This window comes from Oncorhynchus mykiss, chromosome 18 (genome assembly GCF_057628025.1).
Source record: "Oncorhynchus mykiss isolate SJ-2025 chromosome 18, ASM5762802v1, whole genome shotgun sequence".
NCBI classification, from domain to species: domain Eukaryota; kingdom Metazoa; phylum Chordata; class Actinopteri; order Salmoniformes; family Salmonidae; genus Oncorhynchus; species Oncorhynchus mykiss.
Window position 1 is genome coordinate 53,187,696 of NC_143039.1, and position 20,252 is coordinate 53,207,947.

The 20,252-nt window shown below is 40.6% G+C and overlaps 1 protein-coding gene across 1 annotated transcript; it reads left to right on the plus strand.

Moving 5' to 3' along the window:
- Window positions 1-1,864: 1,864 nt before the first annotated feature.
- Window positions 1,865-17,453, plus strand: LOC110496361 (LIX1-like protein). The gene is made up of 7 exons (XM_021572217.3): window positions 1,865-2,413; window positions 3,529-3,692; window positions 7,978-8,118; window positions 8,314-8,409; window positions 9,340-9,417; window positions 13,416-13,670; window positions 14,225-17,453. Exons 1-6 carry the CDS (start codon window positions 2,092-2,094, stop codon window positions 13,668-13,670), a joined length of 1,056 nt encoding a protein of 351 aa, XP_021427892.1. The 5' UTR covers window positions 1,865-2,091; the 3' UTR covers window positions 14,225-17,453.
- The last annotated feature ends 2,799 nt before the right edge of the window (window positions 17,454-20,252 follow it).

The window sequence follows — 20,252 nt, forward strand, 5'->3', positions numbered from 1 at the left end:
CATGGATGGCTTTATTTGGCACCCCAACTTCTGAGCCCCTCCCCCCGTACTGTAAAAACGCAAGGAAATTATTGTTCCCAAGTATTCCCACGCATAATAGAGAGATGTGATCATATACAAATGCAAGCAAGGTTTGAAATGATTATGTTTTAGTCAAATATTATATCTGTTTGGGCTTCTTGCAGTCAGTTTGCAGTCGAAATGTTCTTTGTAATTATGCTCCTGTTTTTAGTTGGTTAAAACTTCTTTGGGATCGGTGTCCCTTCCGCACGACGGTTGAGCTAACGTAGGCTAATGTGATTAGCATGAGGTTGTAAGTAACAAGAAAACTTCCCAGGACATAGACATATCTGATATTGTCAGAAAGCATAAATTCTTGTTTATCTAACTACACTGTCCAATTTACAGTAGCTATTACAGTGAAATAATACTCTGCTATTGTTTAAGGAGAGTGCACAATTTTGAACATGAGAAGTTATTAATAAATAAATTAGGCACATTTGGGCAGTCTTGATAGAAAGTTTTGAACAGAAATGCAATGATTCATTGGATGAGTCTAAAACTTTGCTCATACACAAAATCTAAATTGCACCTGGGACAGAATAATATATTACGGCCTTTCTCTTGCATTTCAAAGATGATGGTACAAAAATAATACAAAAGAATGCTTGATTTGTGTTGTGTTATATTATCCTACATTCCTTTCACAATTCCACAAACTTCAAAGTCTTTCCTTTCAAATGGTACCAAGAATATGCATATCCTTGCTTCAGGTCCTGAGCTACAGGCAGTTAGATTTGGGTATGTCATTTTAGGCGAAAATTGAAAAAAAGGGGGGAATACTTAAGAGGTTTTGAAATTGTGTAAAAAATTAAATCTGAGAGGTAGATCTCGGCTTGAATTTTGACTCAGAAAGTGATCTTGACTCAGAAAAGGTTGGGGACCACTGTTCTAGAGTTTTCCCTGTTAACATTATCAACCATGTTTCCCTTTTTTCTGTAGCAATTGTGATCTTATCTACGCAATATTAACCACTTTCAATGCAACATACCGAAACAAAATTAAGTACGCAATATATTTTGTTGTACAGACCGGTGTGGCATGAACAATCAGAGCTGCAGTAGGCCTATATGCAAATAGACCATTGCCATATATGGATCTGTGCCATTTACTTATAACTGGACAGTGTTTACAGTATGAGTGGTCATAAGTAGATGCACTTGTTTTATAATCAAAGTGGGAGCTGCACATTTTGCTCATATCCTTTGCTAGTTAGTTAGTTATTAGCCCAGTTATAGATAATTTGTAGTCAGCAGTAGGGGAGTGATTACTTCCTACAAGAGCACTACTTGGCCACAGGTAAAACTGTAACTTAAAGTGGGTACAGCCTCAGTGTTCACAGTAAACGTGTGCTGGAAGTTTTCACAACGTTTAAGTTGGCTATCAGCAGACCTGAAATTGAGTCAGTGGCAAAACAAATTAGAGGGAACATTACCCCCAACCATCCGCTCAATAAAAAAATAGTCCCACAGTTTGATCTGGACTGTGTTATATTTAGATGCCCAGTTGATCTAGATAGTGAAGATGACTAGTTAGGAAGATGGATGAATGGATGGATCGAGATTGATGGATGGGTGGGGAGTGTGGGTGGTTGGGGGTCGATGAATGGATGGATAGACAGTGTGTGTTGCTTTTATGGTTAAAGAATAGTGTGCTGTCACGGTCATTTACCAAAAACTTATGTAGCCACTATTTTTCCAATGTATAGCAATTTAAATCACACTAGCCACAGAATTCCTTTACAGTTTTGGTTACAGTAAATGGCCCATTCACAGCTCCCCATTTTCACGTCTCTGATGTCTCCGCCCCTACTCCAAGATTGACAGCCAAGCAGCCTAAACCTAATCCTCACAAAGACTAAAGGGATTGGCAGGATACATTTTTCTCCGTGAGGAAAACAGTGATTTTATTTATCACTGTCTTTTTTTGTTGCGTTGTTTTCATTTTCCATTACAATATCAGCGGGGAAACCAGTATTTTCATCACGAAATTTCTCTATTACCCCATACTGTTGACGTTTACGCTTCAACAATGGAATCTATCCGCACTCAGCGACTTCAACCAGGGATAGGATTTGGAGCTGGATCGACTGGGACCCTACGGTCTTCTCTCCGGCCTGGGGTTACAATGCCAACCGCACCTCTACTGCCTCCCCCGGCCTCTTTATGTGCTTCCTCTGGGCCGCCTCCGCCGCTTCAACTGCACAGTATTCACGGCACTATTGGGAGTGCGGGGCTCGGAACAGGGATGGCTGGATTCGGTCTATGTAATCCAGGGAACCCGGCGGTTTTGAAGGAGGCGGTGGAGGCTGTTGTTCGGAGTTTTGCGAAGCATACGCAGGGCTATGGCAGAGGTAACCTGGAAAAAATTAGTCGCAGAATGTATGTCCTCCGACTTTCCCTGGTCGTGATTGAAATGCAACTAGTCGTGGTTAAAATGTAACCCACTGTAACTGTGATTAAAATAAGAAATGGGATTAAAATAGCCTAGTAGTGCATGTGCAACATGCAGATTGTGTCACCAAAACTGACCATTCAGTTTCTAACAGTAGGCTACATGAACATACCGAGTTTATTATAGCCTATATTTTTTTTCATGTCTAGCCTAATGACTACAGGATACAGTGTGTGCTCAATTTACATAGCATTTGGGCACTCCATCCGACATTTGACACTTCAAGTCACCCACAATGCTTTAAACTAGGCCTAGCCAACATGTCATACTATCATCCAAAAACCCAATCAATTAAATGTGAGTAGATAGACCTGTTAAATTTTCATTTACAGAAGTAGTATGATGTTACATACTCTTCATTCATTTTTAGTTTATGTGGACTATTATAACTGTGTTGAAAGTCAACACAATTCGGACAGCTTCATTCAGTTCAGTGTCTGTCAGTGGGTTGTTCCTTGTTGTTTACTTTTAAAATAAACAGGATGTTTTTGGCTATATCCATATATGTACAAAAGTAGTGTTAATGCTCACTCGTATGTAATAACCCACTGTGCCACTTTTATCCTTTCTTAAATCCAAACCTGCATGCCAATTGAGAACACCAGACCATATTTAAAGGTAAACTCAGCAATTAGAACTTGAGATATTGACATGAGTGAGATGCAAGACTTCGCTTTCACAGTCACACACAGTATACGCCTGTGCATGGGTTCACTTCACACTGTCACAGCGTGGTAGCCACAGGACCAAAACAGTGGAGAAGTTGAGCCTCGCACTTCAACCGTCTTACCTGTTGCGGAAATTAGCCCACTATGCCGTTTACTTTCTGCATCTGTCATATCGCTGAGTCAGCCTTTAAGACACCATGCAGAGGAACGTTAAAATTATAGTTTATGTCTCCTCCAGTGAACATTAAGCTGTGTCATTTTATGTCTCCTCCAGTGAACATTAAGCTGTGTCATTTTATGTCTCCTCCAGTGAACATTAAGCTGTGTCATTTTATGTCTCCTCCAGTGAATGTGGTGGAAGCCTTGCAAGAGTTCTGGCAGATGAAGCAGTCAAGAGGGGCAGACCTCAGGAATGGGGCGCTGGTGGTGTACGAGATGGTCCCATCAAACAACCCACCCTATGTTTGTTACGTCAGTCTTCCAGGGGGAAGCTGCTTTGGAAGTTTCCAGGTGAGCTAACCTGTGGCCGTAGGTGTTCTCAATATAGTTGTTGGCACTAAAACGTTGGTTTGCGCCTCAGGTGGAAGTATAGTATCACTGATTTAGAGAAAGTGCTTGAAAATTGTCTTTATTTTTACCACAACAGTACAATATAATGGTTTGACATTGCGTTGGTGTAGCTGCATGAATTAGCCTTACTTCCTTATACGGCCATGACATTAGTGATTTATCCGGCCATACAACTCTACTCATGCACTAAAGCTCCCACCCAAATCAATTCTGCCAATCTGACCTCATTTCCTTTAGTACATTGCCCCGGATTTTCAGATCAAATGTCAATCACTGGGAGCCTCTTCTGGACTGTCATGAGAAATGTCAAGTGAGAGCAAGAGAAAAATTTGGCCTGGTTCATGTTTATTGGGGCACACTGTAGCAAAACGTTGTGCAATTGAAAACAATGTTTATGTAGTGTCAATGTTTGCAAACTTCTAACTGTGCACCCATAATCTGCTGGAAGCATATGACACTTAGAGCAGCAGACACTTTTATCCAAAGGGACTTACTGTACAGTGAGTGCATACATTTTTTGTATGTGATTCCTCTGAATCACGAAAATGTGCGTTTCTTATTAGAGAAGTCCATGTAGTCCCTCCGAGTTTCAGTCTGTTTGGTGCCTTATGAACATGACCCGGATGTTGCCGGGACTTACGGCTCACACTCTTGATAAATCTGGCCTAAGTAACTAATCAAGTTAAAAGGCATCGTTGCGTGTTTTACATACAGTGGGGAGAACAAGTATTTGATACACTACCGATTTAGCAGGTTTTCCTACTTACAAAGCATGTAGAGGTCTAATTTTTATCATAGGTACACTTCAACTGTGAGAGACAGAATCTAAAACAAAAATCCAGAAAATCACATTGTATGATTTTAAGTAATTCATTAGAATTTTATTGCATGACAAAAGTATTTGATACATCAGAAAAGCAGAACTTAATATTTGGTACAGAAACCTTTGTTTGCAATTAGAGATCAAACGTTTCCTGTAGTTCTTGACCAGGTTTGCACACACTGCAGCAGGGATTTTGGCCCACTCCTCCATACAGACCTTCTCCAGATCCTTCAGGTTTCGGGGCTGTCGCTGGACAATACGGACTTTCAGCTCCCTCCAAAGATTTTCTATTGGGTTCAGGTCTGGAGACTGGCTAGGCCACTCCAGGACCTTGAGATGCTTCTTACGGAGCCACTCCTTAGTTGCCCTGGCTGTGTGTTTCGGGTCGTTGTCATGCTGGAAGACCCAGCCACGACCCATCTTCAATGCTCTTACTGAGGGAAGGAGGTTGTTGGCCAAGATCTCGCGATACATGGCCCCATCCATCCTCCCCCCAATACGGTGCAGTCGTCCTGTCCCCTTTGCAGAAAAGCAGCCCCAAAGAATGATGTTTCCACCTCCATTCTTCACGGTTGGGATGGTGTTCTTGGGGTTGTACTCATCCTTCTTCCTCCAAACACGGTGAGTGGAGTTTAGACCAAAAAGCTCTATTTTTGTCTCATCAGACCACATGACCTTCTCCCATTCCTCCTCTGGATCATTCAGATGGTCATTGGCAAACTTCAGACGGGCCTGGACATGCGCTGGCTTGAGCAAGGGGACTTTGCTTGTGCTGCAGGATTTTCATCCATGACGGCATAGTGTGTTACTAATGGTTTTCTTTGAGACTGTGGTCCCAGCTCTCTTCAGGTCCTGCCGTGTAATTCTGGGCTGATCCCTCACCTTCCTCATGATCATTGATGCCCAACGAGGTGAGATCTTGCATGGAGCCCCAGACCGAGGGTGGTTGACTGTCATTTGAACTTCTTCCATTTTCGAATAATTGCCGCAACAGTTGTTGCCTTCTCACCAAGCTGCTTGCCTATTGTCCTGTAGCCCATCCCAGCCTTGTGCAGGTCTACAATTGTATCCCTGATGTCCTTACACAGCTCTCTGGTCTTGGCCATTGTGGAGAGGTTGGAGTCTGTTTGATTGTGTGGACAGGTGTCTTTTATACGGGTAACGAGTTCAAACGGGTGCAGTTAATACAGGTAATGAGTGGAGAACAGGAGGGCTTTTTAAAGAAAAACTAACAGGTCTGTGAGAGCTGGAATTCTTACTGGTTGGTAGGTGATCAAATACTTATGTCATAACATGCAAATGAATTACTTAAAAATCATACAATGTGATTTTCTGGATTTTTGTTTTAGATTCCACCTCTCACAGTTGAAGTGTACCTATGATAAAAATTACAGCCCTCTACATGCTTTGTAAGTAGGAAAACCTGCTAAATCAAATACTTGTTCTCCCCACTGTAGTTTATAACTTGAGCAGAACAGTTGAAGTGTGTGTATATGTGTGTATATACAGTACCAGTCAAAAGTTTGGACACACCTACCCATTCAAAGGTTTTTATTTATTTTTACTATTTTCTACATTGTAGAATAATAGTGAAGACATCAACACTATGAAGTATCACCAATGGAATCAAGTAGTAACAAAAAAAAGTGTTAAACAAATCAAAATATATTTTATATTTGAGATTCTTCAAAGTAACAACCCTTTGCCTTGACAGCTTTGTACAAGCTTGACATTCTCTCAACCAGCTTCACCTGGAATGCTTTTCCAACAGTCTTTTTTGATTACAACATGATTCCATATGTGTTATTTCATAGTGATGATGTTTTCACTATTATTCTACAATGTAGAAAATAGTAAAAATAAAGAAAAACCCTTGAATGAGTAGGTGCGTCCAAACTTTTGACTGGTACTGTATACATCAAGTTTTTATTATTATTGGTTGGGGGGCTTGAACACACTCACAGCTAATGGCTGAATTGCAGTATACAGAAAAAAAGAGAACTGTTAGCTGAAGAGAAAATAAATGGAGAGTGATAAGTCTCCAGCTTCAGGCTGCTCTTGGTGAATGGTATAGTATGTATACTGTGAATCCCAGATTAAAGCAGTTTGCTGCCTCCCATCAGGATTACAAACCAAGATTAAATTCAATAGCTAACCATTGGCAAATCTAAAATAATAATCCCTGGATCTGAACCTTTGCTGAGGTAAAACACACTGCCACATCAATAACTCTGGGCAGTTGGGTCCATTACAAACATGTTAGCAAGGTGTAGGACAGCTTTCTCCAACTGATTTTCATTGGTGGACATAAGACTGTAAAAACACCAGGAAATCAACTCCAAGTTATTTTAATTTAAGAAATCTGTTCCCAAGTATTCTCACACATAATAGAGAGACGTGACCGTATGCAAATGTAAACCAGGTTTGAAATGGTTATGTTTTAGTCAAACATTATATCTGTTTAGGCTTCTTGCGGTCAATTTGCAGTCTACAAATTATTTGTAATTATGTTTCGGCCCCCCAACCATCCGCTCAAGAAGAAATCGGCCCACGGCTGAGTCTAGTTGATGATCCCTGGTGTAGGACCCTACTTGTCTTCAGGCTTAGCATTAAAAAAAAACTTTATACGGAAATTCAAGTTTAACTGAATTCATGATATAGGAAACCACATTTGGCTGTTGACAAGTTCATTATCTATCTATAAACTTGTATACATAATTACATACAGTACAAGCCATATTCCTATCTTTGTTAAATAATCCACAGTATTATTGAAATAGTAAAGACTCCTTTAATGTACATTCTTATTTTTTTCAAATGTTATTTTAAATTCTAAATCATACAGTAAATATTAGACAACTTGAGCATTGTGCCTAACAGAATGTTCCATGGGAGAATGACATGTTTTGCCATTTCTTCCTCTCTTCGAATTGCCTGGCTGCAATGCATACTTGGATGGGAAACTCATCTGGTGGGTGGCTCATCTGGTTGTTATTAGAGCCAAACATTGAGCTTAGAAGGAGCTGTGAAACCCCTCCCCACATTCTCCCACTCATCCCTTTTGCACAGAGCCTCTCTTGCCCCTATCCTTCCTAACTCTCTTTCTTTCTTTGAGATAATAGCAATGAAGTGGAAGCATTGATATTACTTCAATGTAATTATGAAATATAAATAAGAAAAGATTAACATTTTCACATGCATAATCTTTCAACAACAAAAAATGTCACTATTAAAATGCACTTTTAAATGACTTCCAGAAGATCCATACAATAATTTGACCTAACCATCTTCCAGATATGATATTGCATGTATCCATGTCTCACATAATGCTTTGTGCCATAGGCTACATATATTTTTGGGGGACCATTCAGAAAAGTACTAAATATGCTTTACTTTCGGCAGTTTTGTCCAACCAAGGCTGAGGCAAGACGTAGTGCTGCCAAAATCGCTCTGATGAACTCGGTTTTCAACGAGCATCCTTCCCGCCGCATCACAGATGACTTCATTGAGAAGAGTGTATGTGAGGCGCTGGCCTCCTTTAATGTGAGTGTCATTGAATGTGTTTTTCAGATAAAATTACTGACATTAACAGTAGCAGTGAGCACTGGTATTTAATATAGTCTTTACTGTAGCTCTTATTAATTAAAAGGTCACGTCCTTATGAGGGTAAGATTTTAATCTGATTGGGCTCTTAAGGAGAATAAGACTGGATGATTGGACTCTACTTGTCTTTTACAGGGAAACCGAGAAGAGGCAGACAACCCCAGCACAGGTATCGGGGCGTTTCGCTTCATGCTGGAGTCCAACAAAGGAAAGTCAATGCTGGAGTTTCAGGTAAATAGAGGATGAAGGAACGCAAAGTTGGATTACTTGTAATGATACAGTGGATGTTACTGCAATGATACTTAAGATAATGAATAGGTTGGACTGTATATGAGGCTAGTTTAGGAATGTTGCTGCCACTAACTATGGGTAATTACACAAAGCAGACCGATAACTATATTCTCATTTAGCTCTGTATTTCCAGTTCATAAAGAAAACTACAAGTTATTTCTGAGTGTTTATCAAAGTTGTTTGGCTTAATCACCTCTGCTTCATGACCTATTAATCTGGTTTCCCAGGTTGAATGAAAAAACTATACAGTAGAACTTGATAAATGCAATGGTATAAAACTCATGACCACATGAACTAAAGCAGAGCATGCCAGTTTCAGAAGCAAATAGAACAATGTACAGCCATTGAACTGGGACTTGAGAACTGCAGCTCACTTAGAGTTTGTACTCCAAAGTGCACTTATCAGGAATCAACTGTAGATTTCAAGGACTAGAATATTAGACCCACTACATGAATGTGAGGGATGATGGGACCATCATGCGTGAAGAAGAGAATAGTAGCAGAAACCATGTATTCTCTGTGGTTCTAGGAATTGCGTATGAGAGCTTGTGGGTCCGCCAAACAAATCTGGACTGTATTGCTGGCCTCCACTCTTTCATTGTTTGTCATCCATATCCACTGATCTAATGCATGGATTGGTCTTTGCTAAACCACAGCTCATGATTTAGGGTTCTATACATGCAAACAAATGAATGTTAGCTATAGACCTTTCTCCCTGTTAGCTTCCCCTAAAAACATCAACAAATCTTGTGACTTTGACAATAAAAACGTGCTTTCTTGCGATGACAATCAAACTTGATATTGTCCTCTCCATCAGCACAGGCACAAAGAAATGCTTCTTGTCGATGCTGAACTGTGTTTTCCTTTCAGGAATTGATGACAGTCTTTCAGCTGCTGCACTGGAATGGAAGCCTGAAGGCCATGAGAGAGAGACAATGCTCCCGTCAAGTAAGAACTCATTTGGATAAGAGTACTGTTTAAAGGTCCAATGCAGTTGTTTTTATTTCAATATCAAATCATTTCTGGGTAACAAATAAGTACCTTACTCTGATTGTTTGTTTATTTTCGACCATTTTAATTTAAAGCAAAAATAGCTGTCTATATAGCTGTGGTCTGAGTGGAGAGGGGAAAACTGAAAATTAGGTTTGGAACATTCTTATTTGTCTTAACTAATTTACTGCATGGTGATGTTACCATGGAAGGCCACAATTCCCTCCCACCAAAACAGGCTGAAATGTCATGCAGTCTTTTCAAACAGCTCTTACACTTAAAGTGCATTATCCTCATTATCACAATTTTACAGTATTCCTCATAGTGTGGAAATATACACTGTGGCCCGTTTTATTAGGTACACCACCCTCTTCACAAAAATGGTTCGCTCCTACAGACAGTGAGTCACGTGGCCGTGGCTTGCTATATAAAGCAGGCAGACAGGCTTTGAGCGTAGTATAATCATCGGTGCCAGGCGCGAAAGTTCCACTATCTCAGAAACGTCCTGCCTCTTGGACTTTTCACACATGAGTGTTTAGGGTTAACCAAAAAATGTCCAGTCAGCGGCAGTCCTGTGGGCGAAAACATATCATTGATGAGAGTTCTAAGAGAATGGCAAGAATCGAACAGGCAAATAACGGCGCAGTACAAAGGTGGTCATCTCGGAACGCATCTCAGACCCCCCTTTGACTCCAAAACAGCCTGAATTCTTCAGAGCATGGAAACGTTGCTCAATTGGTATTAAAAGACCTAGCATGTGCCAGGAAAACATTCCCCACACCATCACACCACCGCCACCAGCCTGTACTGTTGACACCAGGCAGGATGGGTCCATAGACTGCTTACGCCAAATCCTGACTCTGCCATTCGCATTTACGCAACAGGAACTGAGATTCATCGGACCAAGCTATGTTTTTCCACACCTCAGTGTTGGTGATCGTGTGCTCACTGGAGCTGTTTCTTTTTGTTTTTAGCTGATAGGAGTGGAACATGGTGTGGTTGTCTGCTGCAATAGACCATCTGTGACAAGGACCAACGAGTTGTGCGTTCTGAGATGCCGTTCTGCACACCGCTGTTCTAATGTGCCGTTATTTTCCTGTGTGTGGCCCACCTGTTACCTTGCACTATTCTTGCCATCCTCCTTCGACCTCTGATCAACGAGCTGTTTTCACCCACAGGACTGCCGCTGACTGGATGTTTTTGTTTGTCGCAAAATTCTCAGTAAAACCTAGACACTGTCGTGCGTGAAAAGCCCAGGAGGCCGGACGTTTCAGAGATACTGTCTGCCTGCTTCATATAGCAAGCCACAGCCACGTGACTCATTGTCTGTAGAAGCTAACAATTTTGGTGAATGGGGTGGTGTACCTAGTAAACTCGCCACTGACTGTACATCATCAGTCACAGGCTTCATTAAGAAATGTGTTGATGAGGATGTACCCACAATAAAAATCCGGACATACCACAACCAAAAACCCTGGATGAACAGAGATATCCGTTAAGTGCTAACAGCCCGTACTGCAGCATTCAATGTCCGCAGAATGAACCACAATGACTTGGTGATGCGCAATGTGTACAAGGCAAGCAGGTACGAGCTCCGCAAATCCATTAGGGACGATAAAAGACAGTAGAGATGCAAACTTGAATTTATGTTTGACAACTGAGATTCATGTCGCATGTGGCAAGGACTACAGAATATCACAGACTATAAAGGAAAATCCAGCTGTAGTGCCCATCGAAGCCTCCATCCCAGACAAGCTTAACACATTCTATGCTCACTTCGAGGCAGACAATACTGAGCCATCCAGGAAGACTCTCGCACATGGTCGTCCGGAGCAGCTTTCGCTCTCCAAGGCTGATGTGAGGAAAACTCTTGAGTGAATACTCACAAATTCGCCGGACCAGATAGCTTCCCTGGCCGCATCCTCAGATGTGTGCTGACCAGTTGCCGGGCATCTTCTCAGACATCTTTAACCTGACTCTGTCCCAGGCTGTAGTCCACCACCACCGTCCCAGTGCCCAAGGAGACCACCACCGTCCCAGTGCCCAAGGTGACATGCCCAAATGAGAAACGCCACGTACCGCTCACCTCAGGCATTATAAAGTGCTTCAAGAATCTGGTCATGGCCCACAAGGCACACTGGACCCACTCCAATTTGCCTATCGCTCCAACAGATCCATTTCCATTGCTATTCACATGGCCTTAACACATCTTGACAAGAGGAACACCTACTGTATGTGAGAATGTTGCTCATCGACTACATATCAACATTCAACACTATTGTTCCCTCCAAGCTTGACACCAAGCTCAGAGCCCTGGATCTGGACACATCCTCTGCAGCTGGATTGTGGACTTCCTGATGGGCAGGCCACAGGCTGTGAGGATGGGCAACAACATGTGAGGGATGATGGATACTCGGAGATAAGAACACATAATAAGAACACATTCTTATTTTCAATGACAGCCTAGGAACGGTGGGTTAACTGCCTCGTTCAGGGGCAGAACGACAGATCTTCACCTTGTCAGCTCGGGGGATCCAATCTTGCAACCGTACAGTTAACTAGTTCAACGCTCTAACCACATGCCTCTCATTGCACTCCACGAGGAGACTGCCTGTTACGCAAATGCAGTAAGGTAAGTTGCTAGCTAGCATTAAACTTATCTTATAAAAAACAATCAATCATAATCACTAGTTAACTACACATGGTTGATGATATTACTAGTTTATCTAGCGTGTCCTGCGTTGCATATAATCTGACTGTGCATACAAGCATACAAGTATCTGACTGAGCGGTGGTAGGCAGCAGCAGGCTCGTAAGCATTCATTCAAACAGCACTTTCGTGCGTTTGTCAGCAGCTCTTCGCAATGCTTCAAGCGTTAGGCTTGAAGTCATAAACAGCTCATCAACTCCCGAGATGAGGCTGGTGTAACCGATGTGAAATGGCTAGCTAGTTAGTGGGGTGCACGCTAATAGCATTTCAAACATCACTCGCTCTGAGTCTTGGAGTAGTTGTTCCCCTTGCTCTGCATGGGTAACGTTGCTTCGAGGGTGGCAGTTGTCATTGTGTTCCTGGTTCGAGCCCAGGGAGGAGCGAGGAGAGGGATGGAAACTATACTGTTACACTGGCAATACTAAAGTGCCTATAAGAACATCCAATAGTCAAAGGTTAATGAAATACAAATGGTATAGAGGGAAATAGTCCTATAATAACTACAATCTAAAACCTCTTACCTGGGAATATTGAAGACTCATGTTAAAAGGAACCACCAGCTTTCATATGTTATGTTCTGAGCAAGGAACTTAAATGTTAGCTTTCTTGCATGGCACATATTGCACTTTTACTTTATTTTCCAACACTTTGTTTTTGCATTATTTAAACCAAATTGAACATGTTTCATTATTTATGAAGTTAAATTGATTTTTATGTATTATATTAAGTTCAAATACGTGTTCATTCAGTGTTGTTGTAATTGTCATTATTACAAATAAAAAATAAAAATTATCCGATTAATCGGTATCGGCTTTTTTGGTCCTCCCATAATCGGTATCGGTATTGGCGTTGAAAATTCATAATCGGTCGACCTCTAGTATATTAATTCACTGGTCTTATGCCTTTCATCTCAATGGTTAAGGAGAGGAGCTGAGCCACTGGAGTAATTAGCGCTTCCAGATGTCTCACATTCCTCATGTGAATTGATGTTATTGCTGGCCATGTAGCTTGCTTATTGTGCACAAAATTTGTGGTTCCAGGTCATTTCATGTCCAGGCATTTCTGGATCATTTAACATCATCTGGAACTAAATCAAACCTGCACTGCTAGGAAACCAGTACTGTTCAAAAATAATGATTTAATGGAGCACTTACCCAGCTAGCCTGAATTTCTAATGATCTAGGCCGTGGTGTGAAGAAGGTCCATTTCAGCCAAACAAATGTTTGATTTTGCTTTCCCCTAACAGGAAGTGCTGGCTCACTACTCCCATCGGGCGCTGGATGATGACATGCGTACCCAAATGGCTGCTGATTGGGTGAACCGGGAGCAAGGCTTGGCTAGCACCATCGCCCAGGAGGTGGCGGCAACAGATCAAGAACTTGAGGAGGCCAGGCTGGCCGGTCAGGAGCTGCGCTTCCACAAGGAAAAGAAGGACATCCTGATGCTGGCTGTTGGCCAACTGGGTGCAGCCAACAATGCCACCCTGCCTTCAACCTGCTAGGTATACGCTGGATTACAACCCCATAACTAGATTCATTTCTATCTTCCCACATTGACTTCCCCCTCGTGATTATCAAGTCTCCATAGGTGTGGAAAAAGTTCTAGTAACTCTGCATAGCTTCCACTATATGGCTTTTACCTATTCAATCCGACAGATCTGCCCGTTCGGAGTCAAGGGCAGATGGAAGGAAGTTGGTTTGGAATCTGGCTTTAGATGGAACAGTGGCCAATACCATTGATTTGATAGAGGCTAACAAGGCAGCCATTTAGGAGCTTTGAATTATAAACAGTTAGCGTTTTTCCAGCCAGTGCTAACACACCTGATTCAGCTAATGAAAGTCTTGACAATAAGTTGATTAGTTGAATCAGATATGTTAGCGCTGGTTTAGACAAGTCTTGCACATGCTATGGGTCTTCGAGACCTCGACTGAAGAATTGTTACATAAAAGTTTAAGTAATTGAGGTCATTTTGTGCTGCCAAATTGTTCAGTTTGTGAAATTCACATGGAATAATGAACTGTTACCATTCTTCTCATTCCCTTTCTATACTTGTAGACAACTCTACCACATGGGTGGAATTAAATCCCAGGACCTGCCTTTCCTAATGATTGTACATGACATCATCTCAAGGATATTGTCACAGAAAGATCTTACACACCAAAATAGACCAATGTCTGTCACTTAAATCTAGCTCACTAGATTTTCTGCATGAAGGATTTTGAAAGTTATTTGAATATTACAGAATTTACGCACATACAGTTGGAAGTCGGAGGTTTACATACACCTTAGCCAAATACATTTAAACTCAGTTTTTCACAATTCCTCACATTTAATCCTAGTAAAAATTCCCTGTCTTAGGTCAGTTAGGATCACCACTTTATTTTAAGAATGTGAAATGTCAGAATAATAGTAGAGAGATTTATTTCAGCCAGTGGGTCAGAAGTTTACATACACTCAATTAGTATTTGGTAGCATTGCCTTTAATTGTTTAACTTGGGTCAAACATTTTGGGTAGCCTTCCACAAGCTACCCACAATAATATGGGTGAATGTTGGCCCATTCCTCCTGACAGAGCTGGTGTAACTGAGTCAGGTTTGTAGGCCTCCTTTCTCCCACACAATTTTTCAGTTCTGTCCACAAATGTTCTATAGGATTGAGGTCAGGGCTTTGTGATGGCCACTCCAATACCTTGACTTTGTTGTCCTTAAGCCATTTTTTCACAACTTTGGAAGTATGCGTGGGGTCATTGTCGATTCGGAAGACCTATTTGCGATCAAGCTTTAACTTCCTGGCTGATGTCTTGAGATGTTGCTCCATTATATCCACATAATTGTCCATCCTCATGAAGCCATCTATTTTGTGAATTGCACCAGTTCCTTCTGCAGCAAAGCACCCCCACAACATGATGCTGCCACCCCCGTGCTTCACGGTTGGGATGGTGTTCTTTGGCTTGCAAGCCTCCACCTTTTTCCTCCAAACATAATGATGGTCATTATGGCCAAACAGTTCTATTTTTGTTTCATCAGACATCAGAGGACATTTCTCCAAAAAGTACGATCTTTGTCTCCATGTGCAGTTGCAAACCATAGTCTGGCTTTTTTAATGGCAGTTTTGGAGAAGTGGCTTCTTCCTTGCTGAGCGGCCTTTCAGGTTATGTCGATATAGCACTCGTTTTACTGTGGATATAGATACTTTTGTGTCCGTTTCCTCCAGCATCTTCACAAGGTCCTTTGCTGTTGTTCTGGGATTGATTTGCATTTTCCTCACCAAAGTACGTTCATTTCTAGGAGACAACGCATCTCCTTCCTGACTGGAATGACGGCTACTTGGTCCCATGGTGTTTATACTTGCGTTCTATTGTTTGTACAGATGAACGTGGTACTTTCAGGCATTTCGAAATTGCTCCCAAGGATGCTGCAGACTTGTGGAGGTCTCCAATTGTCAATTAGCCTATCAGAAGCTTCTAAACCCTTGAAATCATTTTCTGGAATATTCCAATCTGTTTAAAGGCACAGTCAACTTAGTGTATGTAAACATCTGACCAACTGGAATTGTGATACAGTGAATTATATGTGACATCGTCTGTCTGTAAAGAATTGTTGGAAAAATGACTTATGTCGTGCACAAAGTCCTAACCGACTTGCCAAAACTATAGTATGTTAACAAGAAATTTGTGGAGTTGTTGAAAAATGACTCCATTTTAATGACTCCAAACTAAGTGTTTGTAAACTTCCGACTTCAACTGTGTGTGTATATATATATATATATATATATGTATATGTGTGTGTGTATGAATAGCTATTACATTACTGATCTTATATACAGACTTTGGATCTTAATTTGATCACTCTTTTGTTGCTAAGAATTTCCCTGCACTGCAAAAAATGCAGATGAGCTTTGTGATTTATATAAATTCAAACCAACACACATATTAATAGCATTGCACTTTTCATACTTTTGGCCAGATAATAGCCGAACCACTGATCAAGAATATTATGGACAAAATGTTCATATCTTGTTGCTGCAGGATTGTTTTGCTGTGAAAATACAGGTCAAATTAAGATCCTATATCTGTAGAGTATCTTAAGTAATAGCCAGCCTTATTTGCAAAGAAAGAACCGCTTCACAGATTCAAACTGAATTGCCTTGTTTTACTTGTTAGAATGGATCATTCACAAGAATGTCAGTTATCCAGCAGTGTTGGAAAAACTGCTCTTAATGCAGCTTAATCGTTCAGCATTATCATTCATTTTAAACTCTATTTGGCTAACACTTAAAGTAATTTAGACGATACTGATATGTGGATTGACCAGTGCATTGACATTAACAACTCTAATGTGAGAATTGTGTGCAAAACAAAAACCTAGCATACACAGTGCACAAATGTAAGTGTTTGTAGGAATATATGGATTACACTTTCCCCCGAACTACAAATTACTCTCAAGGTAAAAAAATAAATAAAATATTGAGGCATTTTGGCAGTAATACCCTTCTATAGATAAATAAAAAGGACAAAAAAATAAATGTACATTTTAAATAAATGTATGGTGAGTTACCCATGGTTGTTATGGCAATTGTCTGGCTGCCATTAACATATACATTGTCAAAATAAACTTTGTACTTAAGGAATTAAGTTGTTTACTGTTTGGTTCCCACTTTTATATAAAGTATAACTAAAACTACCAATCTTACCTGGTTGTAATTACATGGGCAGGTACATTGTTCACATTATTGTAAGAGTACTGTTGCCTGTTTTAACCCAATCAATTTCAGTTTGTTGCAAAAATTTTACACATGTAATTTGTATCCAGATTGATAAAATGTGTACCTACACTGAACCTGTGTGTAATTACATATATTTTTTTGACATTTAGCAGACACTCTAATCAAGAGTGATTTTTGGTAGTGAGTGCATACATTTTCTGACTTTTTTTCATACTGGTCCCCTGTGGGAAACGAACCCACAACCCTGGCGTTGCAAGCGCCATGCTCTACTAACTGAGTTATTAAGCGACGCTTAATATAACGTGGGACTAACGCTTGAGTGTAATTCCTTTTAACACAGGCGGCAATCTTTTTGTTATTACCCTGCCTTCTAGCTTATCAAGATGTGCATGATTCATAAATCCATTATAGCAAAATGTTATCTATATAAACTTTTATTTGTTTTATACTGTTCTTATGTATTTTATATGACCCGTTTTAAATTGTTACTTTTTTTTACTCCGTGTAGGTTTGTATTTCGATTTATATACATAAAATGCAATAAAGCAGTCAAAAACAACTCACTGCTTCCAATGCCTTCCATTATGAATGAATGAAAATGTAGTTTGCTGGAACACACTTCCTCATGACAAAATCAGCTCTGCTAAAGAAAAACAATCTCAGATTAAGTCTGTTTTTCCACATAAACAGACTCCGAAGTGCCTTTCTCCTGTCCTACGTCAAGTCCCAGAGGAGGGGGTCGTTGAAGTCCACAGACACAGTGGGAGGGCTATTACTGCAGATCCGTGGTTCAGGCACTGTGCCTCCTAACTGACAGATAGAGTTGCACATACTGTAGGACTGGGGTAGCTCCAGAGGCCCTCGATGTCCTTGAAAGCCTGGTTAACAATGCGTCCCCTGCACTGGTCACAGTTGAAGTGTCCGCAGACCAGCTGCGTCTCAGAGGAGATGCAACTCTGGCAGTGCGGTGGGTCGAGGCTCAGGGAAAGCCTACAGGTCTGAGGGCTAATCTCCTTCCTGGCAACATGTACCACTGTCGCCTCCGCTGGCAAGCTGTTTCAGGAGGATGAAGGAAACAAATGTCCATTACCTCTTAAAGTGTACAGTGAATTTTTTTTTTAATAAACTGCCATTCATTTCAGTGTTATAGTACACACTATACACTCACCTACGTATTTATTTTGACAGTGAAGCTTAAACTTTTAATTTGGCTCTATACTCCAGCATTTTGGAAGTGAGATCAAATGTTTTATATGATGCGACAGTACAAAATGTCACCTTTTACTTTCAGGATATTTTCATATTTAACTATTTTCCCGTTTTAGAAATGAAAGCACTTTAAAAGTTGACAACTCTAGTTCAACAAAGTGTCGAGTGAGTTAGAAAAAGAAAATGGTCAGGTCACCTCCATTCTAAAGCACTACATTTTAACCCAGGGTCCATACATTCAGTTAGTTTTGGTTGTGTGTCACCAGCTATAACTCAATGCATGTTTAAGGATTTTAGTCAGTTAAAGTTATGATAACCCAAAAGAGTATAAATTCCATGTACTTTTTACTACAACTCTCTTGTCTGAGCATTATACAGCTGAAGTCGGAAGTTTACATTCACTTAGGTTGGAGTCATTAAAACTAGTTTTTCAACCACTCCACAAATTTCTTGTAAACAAAATATAGTTTTGGCAAGTCAGTTAGGACATCTACTTTGTGCACGACATAAGTAATTTTTCCAACAATTGTTTACAGACAGATTATTTCACATATAGTTCACTGTATCACAATTCCAGTGGGTCAGAAGTTTACATACACTAAGTTGACTGTGCCTTTAAACAGCTTGGAAATTTCCAGAAAATTATGTCAAGGGTTTATAAGCTTCTGATAGGCTAATTGACATCATTTGAATCAATTGGTGGTGTACCTGTGGATGTATTTCAAGGAGCAATTTCCAAATGCCTGAAGGTACCACGTTCATCTGTACAAACAATAGTACTCAAGTATAAACACCATGGGACCACGCAGCTGTCATACCGCTCAGAAAGGAGACACCTTCTGTCTCCTGGAGATGAACGTACTTTGGTGTGAAAAGTGCAAATCAATCCCAACACAACAGCAAAGGACCTTGTGAAGATGCTGGAGGAAATGGACACAAAGGTATCTATATCCACAATAAAATGAGTCCTATATCGACATAACCTGAAAGGCCGCTCAGCAAGGAAGAAGCCCCTGCTCCAAAACTGCCATAAAATAGCCAGACTACGGTTTGCAGCTGCTCATGGGGTCAAAGATCATACTTTTTGGAGAAATGTCCTCTGGTCTGATGAAACAAAAATAGAACTGTTTGGCCATAATGACCATCGTTATGTTTGGAGGAAAAAGAGGGACGCTTGCCAGCCGAAGAACACCATCCCAACCGTGAAGCACTAGGGTGGCAGCATCATATTGTGGGGGTGCTTTGCTGCAGGAGGGACTGGTGCAATTCACAAAATAGATGGCATCACGAGTAAGGACAATTATGTAGATATATTGGAGTTTGGTTGCAAATGGGTCTTCCAAATGGACAATGACCTCAAGCATACTTCCAAAGTTGTGGCAAAATGGGTTAAGGACAACAAAGTCAAGGTATTGGAGTGGCCATCACAAAGCCCTGACCTCAATTCTGTAGATAATTTGTGGGCAGAACTGAAAAAGCATGTGCAAGCAAGGAGGCTTACAAACCTGACTCAGTTACACCAGCTCTGTCAGGAGGAATGGGCCAAAATTCACCTAACTTATTGTGGGAAGCTTGTTGAAGGCTACTCTAAACGTTTTACCCAAGTTAAACATTTTAAAGCCAATGCTACCAAATACTAATTGATTGTATGTAAACTTCTGATCCACTGGGAATGTGATGAAAGAAATAAACGCTGAAATTAATCATTCTCTCTACTATTATTCTGACATTTCACATTCTTAAAATAAAGTAGTGACTCTATCTGACCTAAGACAGGGACGTTTTACTCGTGATTAAATGTGAGGAATTGTGAAAAACTGAGTTTAAATGTATTTGGTTAAGGTGTATGTAAACTTCCAACTACAACTGTGTATTTCGCAAAGTGGCAACCACTCACCCTTGAGCAGTTGTTTTTGCCCAAAGTAGAGGCAAATTGATGTCCAATGTGTTAACAACATTAATTTCTCAGAAGAAATGTTAAACTCTCTTTTTTCTGGAGGTAAAGTCATTGTCTTGTTTGTTGTCCATGTTTTTCACTGAACCAATAAGCAGGGCAATAGGACGACACCAAGCCACATGTGCTTACATCCAATGTACATTTAACTCAAGTTGTTAATTATTCCTGTAACATTGACTTGACACAACTAGT